The 24,770-nt window shown below is 42.0% G+C and overlaps 2 protein-coding genes across 11 annotated transcripts; one reads left to right on the forward strand and one right to left on the reverse strand.

Annotated features, from left to right (window-relative positions):
* Positions 1 to 2,191: 2,191 nt before the first annotated feature.
* On the reverse strand, positions 2,192 to 21,355 carry DNAI7 (dynein axonemal intermediate chain 7). Of its 9 annotated transcripts, none has more exons than XM_041469604.1 (16): positions 21,192 to 21,355; positions 20,710 to 20,730; positions 18,390 to 18,426; positions 17,299 to 17,390; positions 16,239 to 16,340; positions 13,861 to 13,998; positions 13,039 to 13,185; positions 11,840 to 11,943; positions 10,459 to 10,738; positions 8,823 to 8,928; positions 6,338 to 6,495; positions 4,668 to 4,812; positions 4,193 to 4,407; positions 3,453 to 3,620; positions 3,161 to 3,274; positions 2,192 to 2,575 (listed from the first exon to the last, which is right to left on the reverse strand). In XM_041469604.1, the coding sequence occupies exons 1-16, from the start codon at positions 21,192 to 21,194 to the stop codon at positions 2,300 to 2,302; spliced, it is 2,106 nt and encodes a 701-aa protein (XP_041325538.1). In that variant the 5' UTR covers positions 21,195 to 21,355; the 3' UTR covers positions 2,192 to 2,299. The 9 variants fall into 9 exon arrangements, 7 of the variants coding, with proteins under 7 accessions (XP_041325538.1, XP_041325541.1, XP_041325539.1 ...); XM_041469607.1 differs by having other exon boundaries at positions 17,299 to 17,442; positions 21,192 to 21,261; XR_005955332.1 differs by having other exon boundaries at positions 2,440 to 2,575; positions 2,977 to 3,274.
* On the forward strand, positions 21,309 to 22,821 carry ETFRF1 (electron transfer flavoprotein regulatory factor 1). 2 transcript variants are annotated; one of them, XM_041469615.1, is made up of 3 exons: positions 21,309 to 21,371; positions 22,338 to 22,443; positions 22,547 to 22,821. In XM_041469615.1, the coding sequence occupies exons 2-3, from the start codon at positions 22,399 to 22,401 to the stop codon at positions 22,760 to 22,762; spliced, it is 261 nt and encodes an 86-aa protein (XP_041325549.1). In that variant the 5' UTR covers positions 21,309 to 21,371; positions 22,338 to 22,398; the 3' UTR covers positions 22,763 to 22,821. The 2 variants fall into 2 exon arrangements, with proteins under 2 accessions (XP_041325549.1, XP_041325550.1); XM_041469616.1 differs by having other exon boundaries at positions 21,355 to 21,490.
* The last annotated feature ends 1,949 nt before the right edge of the window (positions 22,822 to 24,770 follow it).

The following is a 24,770-nucleotide window of genomic DNA, read 5'->3' on the forward strand; positions in this document are numbered from 1 at the left end:
CCACTTTGTGCAAACTCAGCTTGGGCCAAGGTGGGTGAACTCATCACCTCAGCTTTCCCCTCCAAAATATCCCCACACTTACTCCCTGCAGATGAACTCTGATCTTCCCCCAACTCTGCCATTCCTCACCTCCCTTTTGCCCCCAGAGTGTCCCTTCTGTTCCCCACAGGCGCCCTGGTGACACCAGGGAGGTCCCTTCGCCCACAGTGCTTTTTTCCTGCTCCAGGCTGCTCACTCTCTCTGCCCTTGTCCCCCACGGTGGGAGAAAGGGGAAAGGTTTGAGAACATATCAGCATGTTTCTATGTTTCAACAAATCTCTCATCAAATCATCTTTGAAACACTTTCCATGTGAGTTTTTTTTTTGGTAAAAAAAACACCTGTTTTCCTTTTCAGACTAATTTTGAAGTTTTTAAGAAAATCATGATCTCACAGGGACTCATAGAAGTTCTCCCAACACCTTTTGCTGCTTCTCTGTCTGCCAGAGCACCAACACGAAGTTCTGGGTCAGTTCTTGTTCCATGCTTGCCAATGACCTTGAGATAAAAAGGTACAGTCATTGCTGTTAATTATTGCCACAGGCTTTAGGCTTACAGCTGGGTTACATTTCTATTATATTCTGTGACTGTAAGGAGACAGACATCAGCCTACTGGAGCTGACTTGCCCATTCCCTGCTCTGCTCTCACAAACCCTTCAAGCGCTCTGCCAAACCCAGCACTACTGCAGATCTACGGCAGAACAGCAATTTGTTCACAGGGGCTTCTCCTAAAATACATTTCCCATACATGTCCAGAGTAATCCAAGTGCTTATTTTACATCTCCACAAGTGTGGCCAAAGCTCCAGGTACACTGGAACACCAAATTTTGAGTGTATCAATAAAAGCACCAACAGATTTAAGTATTACTCTTCACACAACAACTAATCTAATTATCTACTGTATCTACTTGGACTGCTTGGTGTGGGAGGGTCAACAGAGCTTCTGTGTATCCTGAAGTACAAAGCATGAAAAGAAATTTTTTCCACAAAACAAAATGGAAAAAAAATATGCCATACATTAGGAAATGCCTTTTTAATTTTAAGCTTGGTGTCCTAGAACTCAAACATCCATTAAAAATAAAAAACACATGTGAAATGCACAAAAGCATCAAATATTGGACAAACCTTCAAACAAGCATCATTCTGGAAAATGGGCTCTTCAAGTCTCTTTGCCTCATCCAAAGCCTCTCTCCATCCTTGGGGGTCACTGCACTCACTCCAGGGTACTTGGTAGGGAAAAGAAGCAAGTAGAGATGTTGTGGCTTCCCTGGGATCTTTTCTCCTTTGACCATTGCAGGCAGTGACCATGACTGGGAAATGCTCTCTGGGAACCCAGTGTGAGAAACAGGGAGCATGAGTGGACGGGTGAGCTGGGCCAGCTTATCAAGAATTTGCTTCCTTGATTGTATTTTAAACTCAGAACAGAAGCTCCCATGCACAGCTCCCAAAACAGTAACAACCTGTCACTCTTGATGTTTGTGGGATCTAGTTTGCTCCAAGACTTTTTGGGGTGGGGTGGGAAAAATTGTATGTTTTGGGGAAACACTAAAGGGCTCTGTGCTTTCCTGCCCTGCCCAGGTATAATTTGATGTCAGCATGGGCGTCCCACTTCAAGGCTTCTTTTTGCAACGCCAACAAAACCCTCTGGGTATCTGTGTCCATCCTGGTCCTGCTGGCTGCTCTCACGAGCCTCCTGACGGGGCTGAACCTGCAGAGGCCAGCAGATGCAGCCCCTGTGGGCACTGGGGACTCCTGGAGGTCGCTGCAGCAGCTGCTGTGGCCCTACACAGGACTGCACCACCACGGCCCTCCCCCGGTATAACCCTGGCTCTGCTGCCAGGGCTGCACTGCCATGCCCTGCAGGACAGGAGCTGAAGCTGGTGTTATTTCAGGTTACATGTCTGGATTTGTTTTGTTGGGTTGTGGGTATTTTTGGGGGGAAATTCAGTTTTTTTTCTTTAAAGCATGTCTTGAAATGAAAAAAAAAAATCTTTTTCCCATTCTGCCCAAAGTCATCTTTAAAAGTAGCTAAAAGGATCTTAGTTCTACTGAGGTTTACAAAAGAACAGCAATTTTGTTCTATAAAACATGTCTAAGTGATCTAGCCACAAGTGAATAAAGAATTTATTTTGCTTGAACAAAGATAAAATGTTTGCAATTTAGAACCTGTTTCAATTATTTGAAAAGAAAAGGATTTAAGACTTGAAATGTAACTTTATTGAAAGCTTTTGATAATAAAGTTTTGAAGGAAAGCATGCAGTATCTAAGAGTATGCTAAGACTCTGGTAGCAAGAAGCAGCTGATACACAGAATCAATAAACAGGAAGCCAGCTCTTTCCACTTTATCCATGGCTTCATTGCTGGCAGAATCCTTGAGCATATGGTAGAGTGTGGAGTGAAATTCAGACTCTTCTTTCAGCTCTTCTGAAAAAGCTTCACTGGTTTCAGTGAGCTTGAGGTTTTGTACTTTCTCACCACTGAACATAAAAAGGGCCCAGTCGTTGTCTTTGGCAGAACCTGCTGTGAGATGTTCGCTTACCTGTTGCAGGAAGAAATGCACTGTGAGGTGAAGCCTGTGCCATTGTCAGAGTACAAATTCTAATATTTGTGTGTCACGTGCATTTAACCTGAGAGTGAGAAAGCCACTGCAGCTTTTAGCAGTGGGGTGCGCTACCTTTCTCTAGCCACATGTGTTTGTTTGTGGGAATGTCTGTCTGTCTGGGGGAAGTTTTAACCATATTTTAGTTCACAGGTGGAGACAAACCAACAGAGAGGTTGCTCATTCCTTTCTTTGCAGTAGGGAGCAAAAGAAACCCTACAGGCAGGAAGAAGCTGTTCATTAAAAAGCTGACAGAGCAGATAGCTGATTTTCAAGGGGCCTCTGAAGAGCATGAAGCTCTGTCACCGCAGCTCTGGCTAAAGCCTCCCCTGGTGACTTACCAGTTCCATTTTCCTTAGCAAGTGTCTTTGTTGTTGAGACTTGTGTCCCCTGAGAGCTCTCAGGTGCAGTCTGTGACACTGAACTGAGGCAGGGGCTGAAGCCACCACGGGTGAGTTAATTGTTTCTAACTGGGGAAGGGATCAGTGCTGGTCTGCTCTGGAAGTTTTGTGGGACTCCACAAACCTTGAACACGACTTTCTCTGGCTCTGCTTCTTTATTCCACTTGCTGTGAGCAAAAGCAAAAGCAGCTGCAAGCAGAGCCATCTGTTCATAGGCCTTCACTTCTGCCCGGGCAGCCTGCAGTGCACAAGTACAAATCAAACAAACAGATCTCTATTTCCCTGTGTTACAGCAGTGCCAGAGCCTGCTTTACTCAGTCCCTGGCTCAGCTGGCAGCACAGCAGCTCCCAATGCAGGAAAGGGTGACCTGAGTGAAAAATGGGGAAAAACCACCAGGAACCTCTCTGGCACTCACCTTTCTGGGCACAGGGACATACTTGGGAGAGTACTCTGCTGGGAAAATGTTCACTCCAGCTCTTTTCAAAGCTGCTCTGAGGGCAAAAGGACTCATCCATTTTCCTGTGATGTGGGAAAGCACCTCCTCCTTTTCCACCACTACTGAAGACAACATACACTGATTATCCTGTTGTACAAACCAGTGAAAGCAACTTACTGGTCATGGAAGCTCCTTTCTGGTTTAGGTTTCAAATATTGGTATTTTTGCTATGCTGGGTATTACCCACATAATCTGTTACTCTGGGCTGTGACCTTTCATGTACAGATCCTGAAGAAAGCCAGCTTTGTGTGGGAATTCAGAAATGACACTGATGACATTTATACACAATGAACAGATGGATAACCATGAGTAGCTTGAACTTTGAGAACAAGGAGCATTAGTAGTAAGCTGCTAGAACTCCCTGTATTTCTCTTGGTAGAGCTGGGAGGAGAGGGGAACACTTTTGAGCTCTCTAACAGGTGGAACAGGCTTGAATGCAGCAAGGCAAAACCAGCAGCAAAGCACTGACTGAAACTTTCCAGAGCAAATGCACAGATGCTGTCTCATAGTAAATAACTGAAATTAAATAACCAGTGCAGTGCTTGGAAAGGAAGAGATTCAAATTGCTCTTGTGGAAGCATCCCAAATTCTTAATCAGGGACAATAATTATGGTTTTTTTTTATCTGCAAATGTTTGATTAAAAAATTATTGACACTACCTTAATTTGTATCTGAATGGTTGCAAAGACTGCAGTAACTGTGAAGAGTCCTTCATCCACACCAGTAGGATGCAATTCCCAGGCCTGATAGGGCAGGTTCAGATGACCATCCTGGAGAAGGGCTACTGTATAAAAGGCGCCCATACTAAAGGTGATGCTCTTTTCTTCTGCTTCATAGGTTATCTTGCTGATGCCATCAGTTCTCCACTGCTGGCCTGGACAAAGAGAATGGAAAGATGTATATGGAAGGCTTCTGGCAGTAATGCTGAAGTAAAACAAACAAAGAAGTAGTAACAAAAAAAAAAAAAAAAACAAAAAAAACCAAAATCCCCAAACCAATTAACATTCAAGTCCCCAAACTATTTCTAGGCTCCAAACTGGCCCTTATATTTACAGCTGGATTGTAACAACAGTCCAACTCAGATATAAATTCCACTATTCAAATTTAAAATAAATTTATGTCTTAAGTTCATACCTGCAGGATCCCATCGGGCTAGTACAGGCACTTTAAAGTAAATCACATTATCAGGGAGCCTCAGGGTTATCTGTACTGCTTCCTGTGTGCCATCTTCAGCCTCTCCTGGGGAATATGGATACACCTCCAATCCAACATCCAGCAGCTTTGGCAAGAGAGGAAAAGGACAGATAAGGGGTTTATCAGAAAATGCATTATCTTTGAGTTAATCTAACCACTGTAAAGCCTTTTAACACGCCATTTAAAATGGTTTCCTAATACTGCACATTTCCAAGTACAACTTTGAAGGCAGTAGAAGAGCAGCTACCAGGAGGCCTTGGACCCCTTCCTGTGCTGCTGAAGGCACCCTCAAGGCAGGGCCACAGCATGGGCCATTTTTCACAGATCCCAGACTCAGACAGGGGCATGGGAGGCAAAAGCAGGTGTAATTCCACTCTGTCCCCACAGTGTCAGAGGGAAGGAGAGATCACAGGGGCTGGGAATGAACATCCTGGGCCTCTTCCCTGCCCACAGTCCTGCCCTCTGAATTTGGCTTTTTGGGAATTTTGCTTATTAGAGGTTTCCACAGTGCCATCTGTGGGGTAGGTCAGTGCTAGAGGAAACCAGAACCCAGTGACCACAGCCCTCAACCAGCCTGAAGAGCCTGGAGCTGAATCAGCAGTGATTTTTGGTACCACTGTGCTTCCACCTCTCACATATGAAAAATATGTGAGATATGCACATATGATGATTTGCAAACCTTGCCTGGTTAGTTTGCTGCTCAGGAACTCGTGTGCAGTGCATGTGACAGCAGTGACAAACCTCAGAAGCAGCTCCTCAGGGGCACCGGGGGCTGATCCCTGTCCTCCCTCACCTCCACCATGGTCCAGTCCCCGACGTCCTGGGCCTGGGGTGGCAGCTGCAGGGCAGAGATGTGGTACACACCCCCCACGGGCACCAGCTGCTCCAAATCCACAACTTGTGGTGCCTCTTCTCTGCCTCCTGGCTCCCCCTGCAACAGGGCATCCTCTTCTGGAAAATTCAGCAGACAGCAGGAGTTAACTGGGTGCTCAAACTCACCGACATTCCCCCTCTCCTGATATTCACTCTGTGCTGGAAGTGTTTCACTCTGCAGCATTTCAGCCCCATCTGCTGGTGCTCCTCAACACTCACTGAAACATGAGGACAGGCAGAGAGCTGGGCAATGAAAAGCACTTCTGGACTGGGGCTGAGCTTTTGGATTTGTAGCCAGTTCCAAATGCTTTCTATGGGAATAAAGTTTTACTGACAAAATGAGCCCATCGTTACCCACAGAAGAATTTCACAAACACAATAATACAGTAGATCCTGGACCGGTTTAGTAAGATTGTATTGATGTGAAATGAGGCAAATAACATAATGTATCAAAATAAATAAATATAAGGCACCAAAAGGTCATGGGCTGAAGGTGAAAAACATATAATTTTGAGAAGAAAAATTATATTTTCTATATGAGGGATTTAACATGAAATACAATTTTCAGATAACAAAGATAATTATGCATAGGAAAAAAAACCCACATATGATGATTTGCAAACCTTGCCTGGTTAGTTTGCTGCTCAGGAACTCGTGTGCAGTGCATGTGACAGCAGTGACAAACCTCAGAAGCAGCTCCTCAGGGGCACCGGGGGCTGATCCCTGTCCTCCCTCACCTCCACCATGGTCCAGTCCCCGACGTCCTGGGCCTGGGGTGGCAGCTGCAGGGCAGAGATGTGGTACACACCCCCCACGGGCACCAGCTGCTCCAAATCCACAACTTGTGGTGCCTCTTCTTTGCCTCCTGGCTCCTCCTGCAGCAGGGCATCCTCTTCTGGAAAATTCAGCAGACAGCAGGAGTTAACTGGGTGCTCAAACTCACCGACATTCCACCTCTCCTGATGTTCACTCTGTGCTAGAAGTGTTTCACTCTGCAGCATTTCAGCCCCATCTGCTGGTGCTCCTCAACACTCACTGAAACATGAGGACAGGCAGAGAGCAATGAAAAGCACTTCTGGACTGCAGCTGAGCTTTTGAATTTGTAGCCAGTTCCAAATGCTTTCTATGGGAATAAGGTTTTACTGACAGACAAAATGAGCCCATAGAAGAATTTCACAAGCACAATAATACAGTAGATTCTGGACAGGTTTAGTAAGATTGTATTGATATGCAAAGAAATGAAGCAAATAAAGAGATATATAAAAATAAGACACTAAGAAGTCATGTGCTGAAGGTGAAAGACATGGTAATTAGGAAGAGCAAGAGGATTTAACACGAAACACAATTTTCAGATAACAAAGATAATTCCTTTTTTTCCTATGCATAATTACGTATATATCACAAATATATGAACTTATGGCTTAATTAGTTGGAAAATGTTAGTAAAAGGCAGAAACACTGTGGAAAATATGCCCATAAATATTTTCTTTAAAAAAGCCAAACCAGCCCACATAAAACATCACATGGGATGGTACAGGAGGAGAGGAGTTATTGTTGACAGGAATCAAGAAAAAAGTGTTCAATACTGTAAAAACAGCTACTGTAATTGTTATGAAATTTGCTCTGAGAAAATAAGACTGTATCAAAAAATGAGAACGCTCTCTATAAATTGTCTTCAAGCTTTAAAAAAAATGAAAGTGAAAATGGTGTTAATTTAATGTCAGATTTAGTTACATTCTGTAGAGGTTTTACTCTACTGTATCACACACCACCATAATGTCCTTTTACAGTTGTTCTGAACAACAAACTTACCAAGCAGCAAAAAACATTTTAGTGCATTTTACAGTGGTAGCTTACACTTTAACTTGTTTTTTTTAAATAATAATACAAAAATATATAAGTGTCTTCTAAAGAAACTATTTATTGTCCCAAGGTAATTTATCTCCTTAATAGTGGCACAATAAGGGTAAATCCAGAGAAACTGTCACTCTTCTCTGTTGTTGCGTTTCTGGTTTTTAACCCTTATTTACCTGGCTCCTTGTTTTGAACTTAAGGTAACTGAGCATCCTCTCACTGCTATTCTCAAAAGTAATTGAAAGAGTATGCAAATCATGAGCATGCCAGAAAAAGCAGTTTTCCCCTTCTTTCCTTATTAAAACAGATGAACAAGCTGGAAAACACTCAGGTATAATTGTGCACATCTGTGCACATCCACTGCACCTAATACTGTGGTAGGGGTTTGCAAAGCCTGACAGAAATAAAATACAAATTCCTCCACATGAGGCACAAGTCCTCAAGTTCTTTATATTCTTTTGAAAACCTTGCTTTTAGGGTCTAGTCTGACAACTGGTTCTCTGGATTGTGCTCAGTCCAAAGTGTTGTGGGGTGGGGTTTGTTTTTTTACCAGAATAAAAAGGCTGTAAAGTGGAGCTAAACTATGCTAATAGTTGTTTGCAGTTGTTTTATTTAAGCTAGTACCACAAGAAAACTCACTCTTATTAAACCAAAGGACAACACCACAATACTGGAGAAATTTGTAACTTATGTGGGACAGACAAACAGTTTTATTTCCTAGAATTAGGCCCTCTCACTTTAAGCGCCCATTCAGGTCATACTCAGCAACACCCCATACTACACCAATGCCTACCATGATATGCATTGGAATTATAATTTTCTGAGGAAGTAGATCTCCCCAGAGCCTGGCAGATTCATAAAGACTGTATGTCTCACCCATAAACATATGTATAATAATACACGTATCTATATAAACATGATAAACATGTTTAAGCATAAATAATAAATAAATAAAAATAAGCACGGGGACAAACTCCATTTTCCTATCTGTCCTGTTATCGCTCCACATGATTTAGGAGTCATTAACAGAAATGTCAACAAAACCCAAATGTTATCAAAACATCCCTATATTTATAAACTTTGCTCCATTCACATGGAGATATTGCAGTGTTTCCATAGATCATGGGATGGCCTGGGTTGGAAAGGACCTTTAAGTCCAGTTCCAGCTCCCTGGGCACCTTCCACTATCCCAGGTTGCTCACAGCCCCATCCATCCTGGTCTTGGACACTTCCAGGGATGGGGCAGCCACACCTTCTCTGGGCAACCTCTGCGAGGGCCTCCCCACACTCACAGGGAACAATTTTTAACACATAAAATACTTAGCCTAAGTACTTTTGTAGTGCTGCACTTAAAAAATAACCAAATACCTTGCGACGGCACATCCAAAATGTCTGAATTCTTCCTAGTCTCCTCCTCTGTCTCTTTTATATCATCTGTGTTATTGCTGGTCTCTTTCAGTGAGGTGAAACTCTCCTAGACAAAAACAAGAGACATTTTTCCATTAGGCAGAGACAAACACAATGAAGAAGGTATCACCTCCTTCAAGAAGGCCCAAGGAGAAGGGATACAGAAACATTTGTACCAATCTTGCTACAGGGTCAAGGTTTTAAGAGAAATAATTTCTACCTAGCTATCAAAAATATTTTGAGTAAAGGTACTTTCTGATTTGGAACTGGATTTAGAGATAACCACAAAGTAATTACTTCATTTCCACAGCAAATTCCATCTTGAGCTCCCTGAGTACCAAACAAGCACCCAACACTTTTTCAGCAGAGTATGCACTCTAAACTTGTGGTTTTTGCTGATTTTACAGCCAGCAGAGTGGCACAAAGTAAAATGTAAGTCAAGGCTGAATCCAAACCAACACTGAAACTGTGCCAGAGCCCCATCTGCAGCTTTGGCCTGTGCCTGGCCCATGATATCTATTCCCTTTCACACTGTATTTCACAGTATTTACACACAGGAATGTGGGGAGCCAGACAGGGGATGCTGAGAAACATTCCCCTGGATTTCCAGACAAATATCCAGCGCAGACAGGGATACATCCTTGCCACAGCAAACTCCTCTGGAGGCACAGCACCTTCTGTGCCCTGGCTGTACCTGCCAGCATGTGGAAAGAACACACATCTCCTCAAACAGGACAGGAGGTGAGAGGACAGAAGCTGAGAGAAGTGGAGCCTTCAGAGGGAAGAGGAAAATTCACAAAATGGACTGAGAGAAAGAGTGCCAAGACCTGGGAAAGAAAAAGAGAGGGAATAAAATGAAGCAGCTTAGAGAAAGTCTGAGAAATGTAGGTGAAAAGTGCCAAAATTTGTCATATAAAAAAAAAGAAAAAAAGGAACCAAAAGAAGCAGGGTTTCAAGCACTGATTCATTACAAAGGTGTTGGGGACTGAAAAGGAGAAAAGCCATGATCATGAAGAGAGGTTTGATCCCCATTTGATCCCTGTATGGATCTCAGAATTTGTTCATTTAAGAGTTGCACTCAAGGATCCTTGTGGATCCCTTTCCACTCATGTTATCCCATGAAATTGCTCCAAACATAGTAAAATTGCCTATAACTTGATGTTTTGTCAGTTATTTCTGCATAATTTTAGCTAGAGAAGAGAGGGCATTTATCTGCAAGTCACAGGTGATACACAGGGTGAAACTCCAAATGCAGTATGGACAACACAAAACCAAGCAACCTCCATCACATCTAAAGCCAACATATTCCATGGAAGAGAACTGAGGAAGAGGACAGGCAGCCAGAAATCATATTTGAAAAGGCTCTAACAGCAAAGGGTCAGCACACAGCCATGAACAGCCAGACACCTGCACAGCCAACACCTGCTGAACTCTGAATCTTAGCCTGAATGCTGCAAATTTCCCTAAAATGGGATTCCTGCAGGGATTTTGTGAGGCTGTCAGTTTCGCAGAAGCAGAATTCATTAATCTATATATGCCAGAAATTTACAGAAATATCTTGCAGTGTAGGGTATCTTCTGAGGAGGTTTTTACTTACCTTTCTCCCCTTAGAACCCGCTTCTTCTGCAGCAGGCACATTGGGTTCTTCCCTGCCTTTCTCCTCCTCTTCTCCTGGTCCTTGCCCAGTGTCTTCTGGATGCTCAGCTAACTCCATGCTGTCTGAGGCCTCCTGCCTTGGCAGCCCTTGGCACTGCACCCACAGGGGAGACAAGTGGTCGTAGTGGGTGTGCAGCACACGAACGGCCACGCTGCTCAGAGCCAAGGATTTGGGCAGCTCAAAGCCATGCCCTGCCTCCTGGAACACATGGTCCTTGAACCTGGCAAGGGCAGTGACAACAGCAACAGGGCCTGGTAAGATTGGCAGCACTTCATTTGGTGTTTCCTCACAAATGGTCAAATCTCTTCCAGGATTTGTTGCAGCATCTGAGAAATGCTGTGGGATGTCACAGTGCTTGTGCTGGCAGCTGTCTGTAAGACCCTCCAGCAAAGCCACAACTGCATCAAGGGGATCAGAAGTTTCAAAAATAAATCTTGACAGGATGACAATAAGGCAGGATCACATGGCAGTTCTTCTAGAAACTACATTCCTGGGAAAACTGACTAATTTATTGGGAAAATTCCTGCACAGCTGTCTGTGTTAGATCACTCTCAGCACCTTTCAAAATAATTCAAGTAATACTTGCTTTTGAATAAGATAAGCTAGTCACAAGTTCTAAAAATCTTCCAGTAAAGCAACACTTAGCTTTTAATTGTTGGTTGAATATTTTTAAGTGAATCTCTCTGCTGGGCTGAAGGCTTTAACACTTAATCCATATGGGTTCTTCCTGCAGGTCAGTCTGACACTGCTCAGCACCCACCCTTCTACGTATCTTAACAAAACTCACAGCAACAGGTCTTTAGTCAAGCTAAAGTCCTTTTAATAACTTATTCCTTACATTTATGGAGTGGGAGTAGGAAGTCTGCTCAAAAATCTCATTTTGAAAATGTACCATCTATATGGTAATCCAATAAAAACACAAAACTTAGATTCAGAAATGATAGTGCATCCCAGGCTTTAAAGTATTTTCTCTTAACTGAGTACAAAGTATCGTTCACTGCTTTGCAAGAAACTGGAATAACTTAGAAAATATTAAATGCATCAGCAAGAAACACTGCTTCCAGAGGAATTTCAATTCTCTGCATGAGCTTTACTGTTTTTCTTCCAAATTTGTTCTGGCAGTGACAGGGTTCTGCTGCTGCATTTTAATAAAGAAATTTATATATCTCTAAACCACTCTCACCAGCAGCCAGCACTGAGAATCTGCAGAATGGATGCTATTCAACAACAACAACAACAAAAAATTATGAGAAACTGATTCTTAGTGTTTACTCAACAAAGCCAGGTCTCATTTCAAATCAATAATTTCAGTGTGCTGTACCTTGCTTTCTTCTTCAGATTGACCCAAATACAGAAAGTAATGTTTTTATCCTTTAGGACTGTGTGCATATTCCCAGTTTCAGAATCTTCATACATACTAGCTATCTACAAAGAAAAAAGCCAATTAAATCATATGTTATTTATTTCACTTTGATTTACCTATGTTTACTTGAATAAATAAATAAAGAAATACATGTAAAAATGAAAAGACACCAGACCATGTCCAGCTGTGTTGTATTTATATATTAAAGCACAACAGTAATAAACTCAAATCTGTTGCTTAAAGTTTGAACTACATTGCTTTTTTTTCTCTGACTTCATAAATTCTGTGAGCCAAGTACTGCCAAATATGGGTTCTTCCATTATTTCCCTAATTCTCAGGGTAAATTATAAAAAACAAACAAAAAAAGGATTTACTGAGTAAAAATGGACTCCTACTCCAGATACACCGTACAGATTATTTTATCATTTAGGCAGCACCAAACTTGTGAAATATTAATTCTATTGGGAGCTTAATCCTAAATTCCGTAAACAAAAATTCAACATTTCTTAATTTGCAGGGGGTTTTGACTGTGCACATACGGCTGGTTCACTATTTCACTAATATTCCCTTGCTAAACATACTTTATATATTATATATTTATTTATTATTTATATTATATATATATAATTTACATATTTATATATTTATAATTAATGAAATTAATGAATTAGTGAATTAGCAAGGTCACTACCTACACATGCAGCTCAGAAAACTGACTCTCCAGCACAATTTCATTTCCTTGTTTGACTACTCTTCACCTTTCCCAAGATCTTAGTTTCGAAAATATTTTAATTACATGAACTTGTATTAAAAAAAAAGTGTACAAGGCAACCTTATGAGTTGCTTTTCGCATCTACATTTTCTGGTACAGTCAACAAATTTCATACAGCACCTCTTGGTTTCATCATCCCCAAGTGTCACAAAATTTCCCAGTAGTTTATTCTTGTCTGACTTAATGGTGAGATTTTCCACTGTAAAGTTCAGATTTTCAGGAGTTTTGAGTAATTACAAAGTCTGGTGAGTGCTATAAACATGGTTTGGAAACTCACAGACTCATTTCTGTGACAGCTTAGGACCAAACAGAGCCAACCATCACTAAAGGACACTTGGAGCTAACTTATGTGCACATATCACAGCTTTGAAGCAGTACATCTCACTTTGAGCAGGTTCTGGGTAGCATCATTATACTTCTGATGAAGCAGATCCTGCAATTGCAGAATAACTTCCTGGTACTGGTCTCTTTGTTTGTCTGTGACCTCTTCTGGTGATGCCTCCAACAGAAGAAACTCCAACTTCTCAATCAACTAAAAAACATTTACATGGGAAAAGTATCTGTTTTGACACCATCCTTAAAATATATTTTTTTTTTTTCCCCAGACAGGTAAGAAATCTAACTCAGAATCAAACCAACCCAATGAAACCTGTATTACACATGCAACTTTACCCCCAGTTTCCAGAAGACCCCATTTAACTTTCTGAAAAACACCATAAAGTCAGCATAAATGAAAATAAAATCCTAAATTTACAGAGCAGGCATAGATTGCTTAAAATTGCTTCACAAGCTATCAATGGCTGGTGACTTCTGTTGGTAAAAATCAATTCTGGGAACTTTTGCTCTTACATGACATTTTACTGGTTCAAGTGTTACAAAATGAGGCTGTTGTCCACCAAAGCATTTATATCTGACATGAGCTTATATGCTCTGGTTTAAAATGGAAGGGAATATGGACGTTGGAATGCTAGACCTCAGTGTAGAAACACAGCACACAAATCCCTTAAATGCATATTGAAAGTCAATACACAACTTCTTCAGGATTAACAACAGATCTGTAATTTAAGAAAAATAGAAAAATTGAAGAAAAACTTCTAGGTGTTGAAGGTCTTTCAGTTATTTGGCCACAAAAAAGGGAAAATAGAGTTAGAGCAGGCTGTTAAGGATATGTTAAGCTTAAACTGAAATACACCATTTTAACACTTACATTTAACACTACTTCCTCCTTCGTCATCACAAGCTGAATGTCCTCATCTTGGTCATCACGCCACAAGCTCATGAAAGTGTTGATTTCCTGAGGCACAGTGGGGTCAGGAGTCCCATCACAGCTGAGGTAGTGCTCCCACTGCAGAAGAGTTCAGAGAAAAGTGGATACAGGTGTGCTGCACACTGCTATTACAAGAAAAAGGAGGATTCTGAAAGACAACTATATTATAGTGACAAATTCACACCTGCATCTAAACAGGATTCTAACACCACCTGGTTTATTATCCCTATGCCAGGAAAAAAAGGTTTACTTTGACATTAATGTGTTAAGATGCTTCTGCCCAACTCACACTTGGTGTTTATACCTGTTTATCAGTGGGTTCTGCTCTGTTCCACAAAAGCAATGAATTCAGTACCTGCCACAAGGGAGGGACTGGAAGAATAAAATGACTGAGAACAGAAACGAGGAAGGTGCAGGTGGAAGAGGCAGGTCTCAGATCAGATTCTGCCAAGAAAACTGAAAATTCCTACACTGGCAATGAAGTTGATTAAGAGCTTCTACTGCAATATTTACTCCTCCTTTCTCTGCCTCTGAAGGAGATTTCCTCTCCCTTACCAGCATCAATTCTCCTGTTGCAGAAACCTCTAGTAGAAATGTGAAATCCTAGATGAGGGCTTTTTAAAAACAACTTTATTTTCAAATCAATTCTTGGTCATTCCTGTAAGAGGTGGAAACAAAAAAACAGTGGCAGACTAAACCCACTTAATGCCAAACATAAGCCTAACATTGGCTCATGGGATCAATTTATCACTCGTAACGGAATTTTTTTATCCATAGAATAGGATATTAACAAAACACTGCCCCCCTGTTTGCTGAAGATTAATAATCCCATGTTACTGAAAACTGCATTGCAAAGGAAAATGGATCTTTTAAAGGAAAAGCACTTATAGGATTGCATTCTTAACCACTTCCACCAGCATTCCTACTGACTTCAAACAAAGCAACAATAGGGAAGTGCTGAGTACACTGGAAACTCCTGTATAGAAGACTGATCAATTTTCAGTAGTAAGACAACTGATTTCTTTTTTTTTACATCTTTACACTTAAAAGAGACCTTCACTTTTATCATCACAGTCTTAGAACTAACAGCACTTTTTTTTGAGAAAAAGGATAGATTTCATGGTAAGGTGTAAATGCATGTCTTCATCTAAACTGAAATTGTTCAGAAATAGATGTGGAAACTCAGTATTTGGTATTATATATTTATTTTATCCTAAATAATCTTAACAACAGACTAAAAGAAACTCTGGTATTTCCCATAATCTATCAGTGCTTTATCAGACTTATTTTAAAATCAATAGTTCTAGTTTGTCAAAAAACACCCACAAACAACAGCTGGCAATGATCACAAGCTGTAACAGGGAAATGCCAATTGCATTCAGAGAAAAATGGTTGTAGTGAGAGTGGTAAAGCTGTCAAAGATGTTGGGGTACCTCCAACTTTTAAATATTTCAAAACCCAACTGGGCATCTTGATTTAACTTCAGACTTTGCCCTGCTTGGTGCAGGAGGCTGAACTGTCAGAATTTCAGAAGTCCTCTCTAACATGGGCTATCCTATGATTGTGGAGTTGTTCTACAGAGACTTTAACAGGATTAAGCAATAACACAAGACTAAGACAAAATCCTTGTGCCCACAAGCCTATAGGATATTGAACCTTTGGTTCCTTACCTGACCAAATGCCATTATCAGACTGTTACTGAGTGATGTGTCTGCAAGAGTCTCAAGAGTGAAATCTACTTACTTCCACACCTTACCACCTCAAATTGAACTTGACAGGTACATAATGCCATTGGGTGATGATACAACCACCACGGATGTCACCCTAAACTGCAGACATCAACTTTTAGCTGCATTTCCAGCCCTGACCTGGGTTTGTGCCACATCCTTCAAAAATGTGGCAAACCTCTCTCTCTGAATCATGACCTTTCATATCTAGGAGCCACTGAAACAAATGTTCTACAGAATTTCTTTTTAAGCCCTGGCAGAACTTTTTTGGTGAAATGCTTAAAAGCAGAATGAATTAAAGAAATAAAAGAGGAAGAACAGGTACCAGAACATCTGAAATTACAATTCCTTTTGACTGTTGGGATATGGTGTGGGACATTGATACTTTGATCACCAAACAGGCTCCTCTTTGCCCACATTTCTTTTCTGTGTGCTCCAAAGTAAAGAAGATAAGAGAGTGAGCATGGCCTGTCACTGTTTTGAGATGGAATTCAAAATGTTGTCATAGCACACACCTACATTCAAGAACTGGAAGCTCCTGAAGTCTCTTCCTTGCCAAACCTCTGGGCAGATTTTGGCAAGAAAGATTACCTTGGCTTGTTCTCTGTAATCCATTTTCCACTGCTGTGCAGAAAGAAACTTCTGTTCCAGTGAATTAAGTTCTGCTAGTTCAGACTCCCTCTCTCCTTGATACTGTTAAAAAAATACATCTATCAAACAGCAGTTAAATACATATATCAAACAGCAGTTAAAGATCTGACTTATTTCTTACAATTATTTTACATAGAAGAAACAAATTGGGGACATTTAAACGAGTTATTATTTAAATAATAAATAAATCCAAACACTGAAAACTTGCTTCATAAATGAAGCATCCAATTGAGAAGATTGCAGTAGTTTGTAATATGTTATTGTCATCACAGTAGCTGCTGAGCTATATGATAAACATAATGTGGCATATGATTGCAACCTCTCATTTCAACAGTTTCCATATCAGCATCCTGGAGCCAGCTGTAATGGGAACTGCTAAAAAATGTAAGCATAACTTGGAAAAAACATGAAAGATAGTTTTATTTTTTCCCTTTTAGTTTCTATAATTTTAAGGTCATCTTCTCCCTAGGGGGGGAAAAAAATATTCTGTGAAGTACAACAGGAGTAGACAAGAGCGACTCTTAAAAAAATTAGTTTGCTGTAAATCTCTTTTTTCTTTTTAGACACAGAAATAGTTATCTATCATCAATCAGTTTTTGTTCTGAATGCCAGACTGTATAAATATAAAATGTAAAATAAATATACATAGTCTAATACACACACATATATATATACAAATACAAATCACTGTATCTGTTTGAACAGGGAGCCAATTAAGGAATTTGTACCAAACATCCTCATAGGGAATCTGAAAAACGCATTCAATTGAAAGCAGAGTGGAAATGGGAAAAAAAAAAAAAAAAGGCATTTAACCAAACTTAAGAAAGACATATGACAAAAGGTAATATATTTAAATTTATCAAAACTGGAAATTTTCCTCAATATTGTTCCCAACAATACGTGCATAAGAAAATGAATTCCTATAAATTACTGGAGTTTTACAGGCCTTGTCCCTAGTTTAGAAACAGGATTAGATTTTTTCATTGAGTAAAAAACTAACCTTTGCCTCAAGCTTTTCCAAGTGCTCTCGATACAGTCTTTCCCTTTCAAGTCTCTCTTCTTCTTCTTGTTGAGCTCGTAATAGGGCTTCAGCTGAGGATTGGGAAAGAGATCAAGGGAATAACCATGCTTTCCTAAATGAAATCTAAGAAATTATTTGGTTACCAGCTGTAATGATAAAACCACTATAAAATAAGCAACATAAATGTTTATCTTTCACTGCACAGAAATCTCCCATATGAAGATTGCTCCAAATTAATTTGAGTAGTATTAAAACACACAGTCTCTGGCGCTGCCCCTATCAGTCTGTGAGGATAAAAGTGGAATCAAGAACAGTAAGTGCAGCAGCAGGAGTGCTCTCTCCATCTACAGCTTCAATGGACACAGATTCTCAATCCAAAATCTTGAGTGGAACTCAGTGCTTTAATCCCAAATTCCTTTTCTTCTTTCCTACAACCACTGGTTTCCTACAATTTGAATTTTACAGCTGTTTTCATTGAAATCCACATCAGGATCTGCTACTCCACAGATCTGGCTTCTTTGCTGCCATAGGGACTAGAAAATCAGAGAGGATGTGAAAACTAAAACTGATTCAACCACTAAGCCTTCAGCCTCAGATTGCACAGCCTGTGCCTCAACCCAGAAGTTCCCAAACAGTGACTTGATGTCATCACCTCCAAGTACATCATATCAACTGTGTGCTGCACTGAGGCAAGAGCAGCAGCAACTCCCAAATCTGCCTGTGGCCACCTGAGCTTCTATTACCATCACGAAATTTTACCAGTAATTAGCCCTCACTTACTGGCAGTCACAAGCATGCCCAAGCCCCCACCAGGATGGATTAATGGCAAGTTCTTCCCAAGTTCCTAATTGCAGTAGGAGTAACTAGAGAAGAGTATTGCTCTGATAGAGAAGTGAGATGCAGCATCAAGGAACAGGGAGTTTAGCCCACACCAGGAAAGAGGGAAGAACATTTCCATTTGGGAAACAGAGATAGCAATTCACATCTAGTTCAGGGTGTTACCTTCTGCCCATTTATTTTAAATTAATGATTTTGTCCATCACATTCCCTCTAAATGAAGTGCACAGTACCTTTCAGCTTTGCTTCCTTTTCTTTCTTAGATTTTCCCTTTTTGCCATTGGATTTCACATTTGCAATAAGGGAGAGGAAAACAAATGTCAGTATTATTTTAATACTGTTTGGCAGTTCTATAACTCTATAACTTTTCCCTTCCAATGTGATCCCTCAATTAAAATTTTAGACTCCCTAGACAGCCAGTGAAGGCCCCAGAATAGTAATGCATATTCTGGACTAAATTTTTTTCTTCTCTTTTTTATGATAATGTCTTAAAATTAATGTATTTTTCTATGCTAGACATTCCCAAACACAGGCACAACACGAGAGAATTAAAATCTTTTGGTTTAATGTAGAAATTGACTAGCAGGCAGATTTGATAAGAAAGTAGATGCTACAACTTCAAATATTTTAGAAAATACTGGAAAACGTATTTTGGGACAAGCCTGGCATTTAGAAGCATCTAATTCACAAGACAAAATAGCAAAGAGTTCTCTTTTCTATTGTAAAATCTCACTCTAGACAATTCACTGTTCACCTCCAGCATAATCCTAGAGTAACTATATTTTAAATTTGAAGTTCTCAGAAATTATCTGACCACTGTTCCTTCTTCACACACACTTATTTCACACTTTGGTTTTGACTATCACACATTCAGATATAAATAACTACTTGTTCAGTCCACACTACTTGGCATGGCAATAAATATATTGGCAAAAATATATATATAAGTGCAACATTGAGTACAGAGATTGCCATGAAGCTGGGACAAATACAATGGTGACAATTAAGTGTTACCAGAGTCTGAGTGCATCTTATTGCATTTGGTACCAAAGCATTCATTTGCAAAATTATTCCAAAATAGAGTCAGTAAAACTCACACTTCTACCCATTAGGATTTCAGGGAAGAATTTGTTCTTTTCACTTAAATAAATAAATAAACAAACTGAAAATGGAAAACCTGCTTGTTTCAATTACGTGAAATCATGTTTTAGTCAACTTCTTTTCACATTCCTATGACTTAACAGAGCACTGAGAAGAGTGAGATGCACAGCTGGGAAGGGGTAGACAAATTCATTATCACTGAATTAAGAATAATCCACAGGACCAATTTATGCAACTCAGTTTCCCACGGATTTCTGCCTGTTGTCCCTTCATCCCCCTTATTCTGTGTCTAGCCTGTCACTCAAATAACAGAATCCCAGAAGCATTCAGGTTGGAAAAGACATCCAAGATCATCAAGTCCAAGCTGTGCCCAATCCCCACATTGTCCCCCAGCCCAGAGCACTGAGTGCCATGTCCAGGCCTTCCTTGGACACCTCCAGGGATAGCAACTCCAAACTTCCCTGGGCAGCCCCTTCCAATGCTTGGCAAACCTTTCCATGATGAAATTCCTGCTAATGTCCAACCTGACCCTCCCCTGGCACAGCCTGAGACCGTTCCTCGCATCCTGTCCCTTGTTCCCTGGGAGCAGAGCCCGATTTCCCCCGGCTGCCCCCTCCTGTCAGGGAGTTGTGCAGAGCCATAAGATCCCTCCTGAGCCTCCTTTTCTCCAGGCTCACCCCCAGCCCCAGCTGTACCTGGAGCTCCAGCCCCTTGCCCAGCTCCCTTCCCTTCTCTAGACACGCTCCAGCCCCTCAATGTCCATCTGGCAGTGAGAGGCCCAGAACTGGACACCGGACTCGAAGTGTAGCCCCATCAGTGCCCAGCACAGGGGACAGTCACTGCCCTGGTCCGGCTGCCACCTCAACCGTTCCTCGCATCCTGTCCCTTGTTCCCTGGGAGCAGAGCCCGATTTCCCCCGGCTGCCCCCTCCTGTCAGGGAGTTGTGCAGAGCCATAAGATCCCTCCTGAGCCTCCTTTTCTCCAGGCTCACCCCCAGCCCCAGCTGTACCTGGAGCTCCAGCCCCTTGCCCAGCTCCCTTCCCTTCTCTAGACACGCTCCAGCCCCTCAATGTCCATCTGGCAGTGAGAGGCCCAGAACTGGACACCGGACTCGAAGTGTAGCCCCATCAGTGCCCAGCACAGGGGACAGTCACTGCCCTGGTCCGGCTGCCACCTCATGGCTGGGACAGAGCCAGGACACTGCCTCTCTGCCTGGACACCCGTTGCCAAGCCAAACAAGCACTGGCTGCACTGGCCATGCTCCCTCCAGCAGCACTGCAGGAACATTTGGCTTCCCTGCTAAAGGCACAAAAGCTTGGTGTCCTGACGACGCCTCTTACTCCTTCAGATTCATTAACCCTGGCCAGCTGTCTCAGGGAAAAAAACCAAAAAATCAGATTAAAAAAAAAAATAAACACAACAGTGAACTACAGCAAGTTTCTGCCTACCTACCTTTTTTTTTGCTTTTGGACCCTAAAAGATCAGAAGGGGGAAAAAAAGGAAAGAGAACATCAGAAAACAATGTATCAGGTAGAAAGGAATAATTACAAAACTACTATTATTCCGTTACAATTGGATGTGATCATCTATTGAAAAACTATAATGACAAGAATTTCAATATTGCAGAAAATTAGCCTAACACATGATTCTTGGAATTTAGTTTCTACCACGGAGCCATTCTGGCAACAAAGTGTGAGCCACCTCCCGGCTGGTTCCACACGGAGCAACCACAGCAGCAAACCACGGCACAAGGACTCACATCGGGGGTCTCACAAAAGACAATGCGTCCTTCAGGTGCTTCTTTCAGCCTTAAAGCCTTTTTCCTACCTCCTGGGACTTTGGTAGCTAACAAGGAATACCCCGCTTTACTCCACTACCTCATCCTTCCCCATCCCACCATGTAACCCGTACCCCAGGCCCCTTCCCCGCCCCACCATGTCCCGCCGAGGGTGGCGGTGCCCGCGTCCCTCAGGACGCCAGTGCCTGCGGCGCTGCCCGCGTCCCTCACGCCCCCGCGGCTCCCCACAGGCCCCGCCCGAAGCGCAAGCGCAGCTCGGGCCCGGCGCTCCCGGCGTTGCCGTAAAGCGGCACCGCGGCGGTTCCGGGAGGAGCGGGTGAGATCCCGGTCCGGCCTCGCTGGGATCCGCGGGGAACCGGGCATGGCTCCGGGGAGAGCGGGGCGGCAGGCAGAGCCAGGAGGAGGCGGCGGCCCGGGGAGGCCTCGCAGCGGGAGGTGGATTGGATTCCAGTCGCTTGTGATTTGGTTTTGGTTGCCCCGTCCCTGGCAGCGTCCAAGGCCAGGCTGGACGGGGCTCAGAGCAAGCTGGGATAGTGAAAGGTGTCCCTGCCCACGGCCGAGGGTTGGGACGAGATGATCTTGAAGGTCCTTTCCAACCCAGGCTATTCTGTGATTTTCTGTTTACAGAAAGAAAAATCAGTTACTTTGTCACTTATCCTTATATTTTACCGGTGCACACTGGACTCGATTTGTAATGCACTTGAAGAGTCCTTAAAAAAGCAAAATTTATGAATGTGACAGTTGCAGGAATATAAATGTATATGTATAAAATGCATATACCTATATATACAATATAGGAATATGTAATACATAAATACATATGGAGATAAAAATAAACACATCAAAATATGTTATTATAAACACTGCTATATTAATATATACTTATTATATATATACATTATATATATAATACATAAATATGTATTCTGCTTATATATCTTTACCACTTTATATGTGTATATATGTGTAGTTTTTTAGCACACCGTAGAAGCAGCCAGGCCAGCAGGTGCAGAATTTTAAGGGTGTGAGAAAGCAACCAAGGAACAGCATGAAGTGTCCCAGTTGTTGAAAGTTATTAGAAGTTTATTTTCTGTTTGAGGGGAGAGGGAAGAAGACAATGAGAAACTAAATAGAATAAAAAGTGGGAAAGAAAAAGAAAGAAGAGACAGAGTAGAACCAGAATTAGAGCAAACGGGGCTTGGTAGGATATGGAAGTTTTAGGAAGGCTGAGGTGGTTTACTGACTCCCAGAGAAGGCTAATTTTAAATTGATTATCCTTCAGGTAACAAAACCCAAACAAACCAAAAAAATCACACAAGGACAGAGTTCACTGAAATGTGAGAATGGCCAATTCTTTAAGAGGTGAAGTGATAAAACTGTACAAAAATGTAAGTGTCTTAAATGCCACCAGCACTTTCCTTAACCCGAAAATAAATCCCCTTTCACTGTGCACTCAGTTAATTAAAAACACATTATTCTTTTCTCTCCAAGCTGCTGTACCTTGGAAGGGAGTATCCCAAAGGAGCCGACTACTTCAGAAGCCGTTTGAAAGCAGCTTTTCTAAAAAACAAAGATGAGACAGATCCTGAAAAAATTAAGCAGCTGATTGCCCGGGGAGAATTTGTTATAAAGGAGCTGGAGGCTTTGTACTTCCTGAGGAAATACCGAGCCATGAAGCAGCGCTACTACAGCGACGACAAGCCCTGACTGTGCCTGTAACCACACACACCCAGGAAAAGTAACAATAAAAGAGCTCTAACTGCAAAGAAGTGACATATAAATCCTTCCAAACCCTCTACAGCACAAATGAAGGAGCTGCTTCCCCACCAGAGGTCACTTGAAGGGTTTGCGGTGTGCAGGTTATGGGTAATAGGTTTTCCTGTGCTGATTTTGACCTCCTCAAACTAAAACTTCAGGTATGAAAGGATTTTGCAGGAAGGAGTGATTGCACAGCCGTGTTTTGTTTCACTTCATTGTATGTATTGAACAGAAACTCTTACCCCATAGCTGTGTGTTTGGGTCAGTTCAAAGTGCTGTGCTTGTAACCTGAAAGATGAACCCGATTTAAAATCCTCCACGTTGAACAATCTGTTTCTGCTGGAAATGAGCACCCTCTCAGAAGTGAGGTTCCCAGCCCTGGAGAGGGAGTGGTCAGTTCTCGTCTCCACAGTGCAGGAAAGACAAGGAGCTACTGGAGAGGATCAAGCAGAGGCCATAAACATGAGGGGCTGGATCATCTCTTATGAGGGACTGCAGGAGCTGGGTCTGTTTAGCCCAGAGAAGAGAAGACTGAGAGAGGATCTTATCAATACATATAAGTGTCTCAAGGGTGGGTGCCAAGAGGACAGTGCCAGGCTCTTTTCAGTGGTGCCCAGCAACAGGACAAGGAGCAATGGCCATAAATGTAAAGCAAGAAGTTCCACCTCATGAGGAAGAATTTCTGTACACTGAGGGTCGCAGAGCCCTGAACAGTTGCCCAGGCAGGGTGTGGAGTCTTCTTCTCTGTGGACATCCCAAACTCACATGGACTTGTTCCTGTGTCACCTGCTCCAGGTGACCCTGCCTGGGCAGGAGGGTTGGAGTAAATGCTCTGCAGAGGTCCCTTCCAACTCAGACTATTCTGTGATTCTGTGAAAGTAAATTCTTAGTTTTTAACCTCATCTGCTCAACTTGCAGAGGCACCACCTTGCTGCGTCAGGGAGACAGCTGTGGGGTCAGGAAAGGGGTGAGTTTGAACAACAGTGCTTCAAGCACTTGGGCCCTGAAGACAACTCCTGCTACTGCTGATTTCTGCTGTTGTGTAACTGCTGCAGCAGGAATAGAAAACTTTGCCTTTGCCCCTGGAAGAGAAGTTTGGCCATGGCTGTTTGCTCCAGGCTGTCTCTGTAGGCCTTGGCTCAACTCACACTTGTGTCAGAGCTGATACTCTGTTGGGTTGGTTGGTGTTTCCACCAACTAAATGAGACTAGAGAGAGAAATAGTCTATGAAATACAAGTAAGGAATCACTGCAGTAGAGCTGTTGGCAGTAGCAAGTCTTCATACTGGCACTAAGGAGTGTTTTAAGGTCACTCGAAGAATTGCCAGCAAAGGCATCAGCAAAACCGGGTTTAATATAAAAATAAAAGTGTGACCAAGTCCATTCAACAAGGTTCACTCCACTATTTACTAGCTGGTTAAAGCACACAGAGAAAACACAAACTAAAATCAATCAGTTAAAACCAAAATCAACCAAAACTTATCTCTGAGGATGCTGGAGATACAAAAAGGGTAAGGATGGAAAAGGGTAAGGATAAAATGAATAAGGAAGATGCTCCCATTGAGTCACTAAGTTCAGACTGGACCCCCCGCTGCTGAACTGAGCCCCAGATCTGACTAGTGATTTATGCCTGAAGGTTTAACAGCACTTAAACTTAACAGTACTTAGTCCATAATTTAATTTAAAACAATTTAACTAAAGATTCATAGAGAATTTCCTATAAGCACAACAGCAACTCACTCACAGTCCTGAGTTACTTGCCAATCTACAGTACTTAGAATCTCTGAGAACACTATCCATGGTAGATTTCCTATAGCATATCCACACTCACAAACAGTCCTGAAGGAGTATGTACAAGGTATGAAATTTCCCTGGAATTCACTGAAACACTTACCTTGGATACCTCTGCATCTTGTCAGTGGCTGAAGGGTTGAGTCTCAGGGAAGGAGGGCATCATT

Source organism: Pyrgilauda ruficollis, unplaced genomic scaffold (assembly GCF_017590135.1).
Source record: "Pyrgilauda ruficollis isolate IOZ18807 unplaced genomic scaffold, ASM1759013v1 scaffold238, whole genome shotgun sequence".
NCBI classification, from domain to species: Eukaryota; Metazoa; Chordata; class Aves; order Passeriformes; family Passeridae; genus Pyrgilauda; species Pyrgilauda ruficollis.

Coding starts and splice junctions, on each gene's coding strand:
- DNAI7 (XM_041469604.1), bottom strand. Junction 6,496..8,822: donor TTTGGATGTGCCGTCGCAAG/GTATTTGGTTAT, acceptor TGAATTTTCCAG/AAGAGGATGCCCTGCTGCAG. Junction 3,275..3,452: donor ATGTCCCTGTGCCCAGAAAG/GTGAGTGCCAGA, acceptor TGTGCACTGCAG/GCTGCCCGGGCAGAAGTGAA.
- ETFRF1 (XM_041469615.1), top strand. CDS start 22,399: ATGGCCAATTCTTTAAGAGGTGAAGTGATAAAACTGTACAAAAAT. Junction 22,444..22,546: donor TGATAAAACTGTACAAAAAT/GTAAGTGTCTTA, acceptor TTTCTCTCCAAG/CTGCTGTACCTTGGAAGGGA.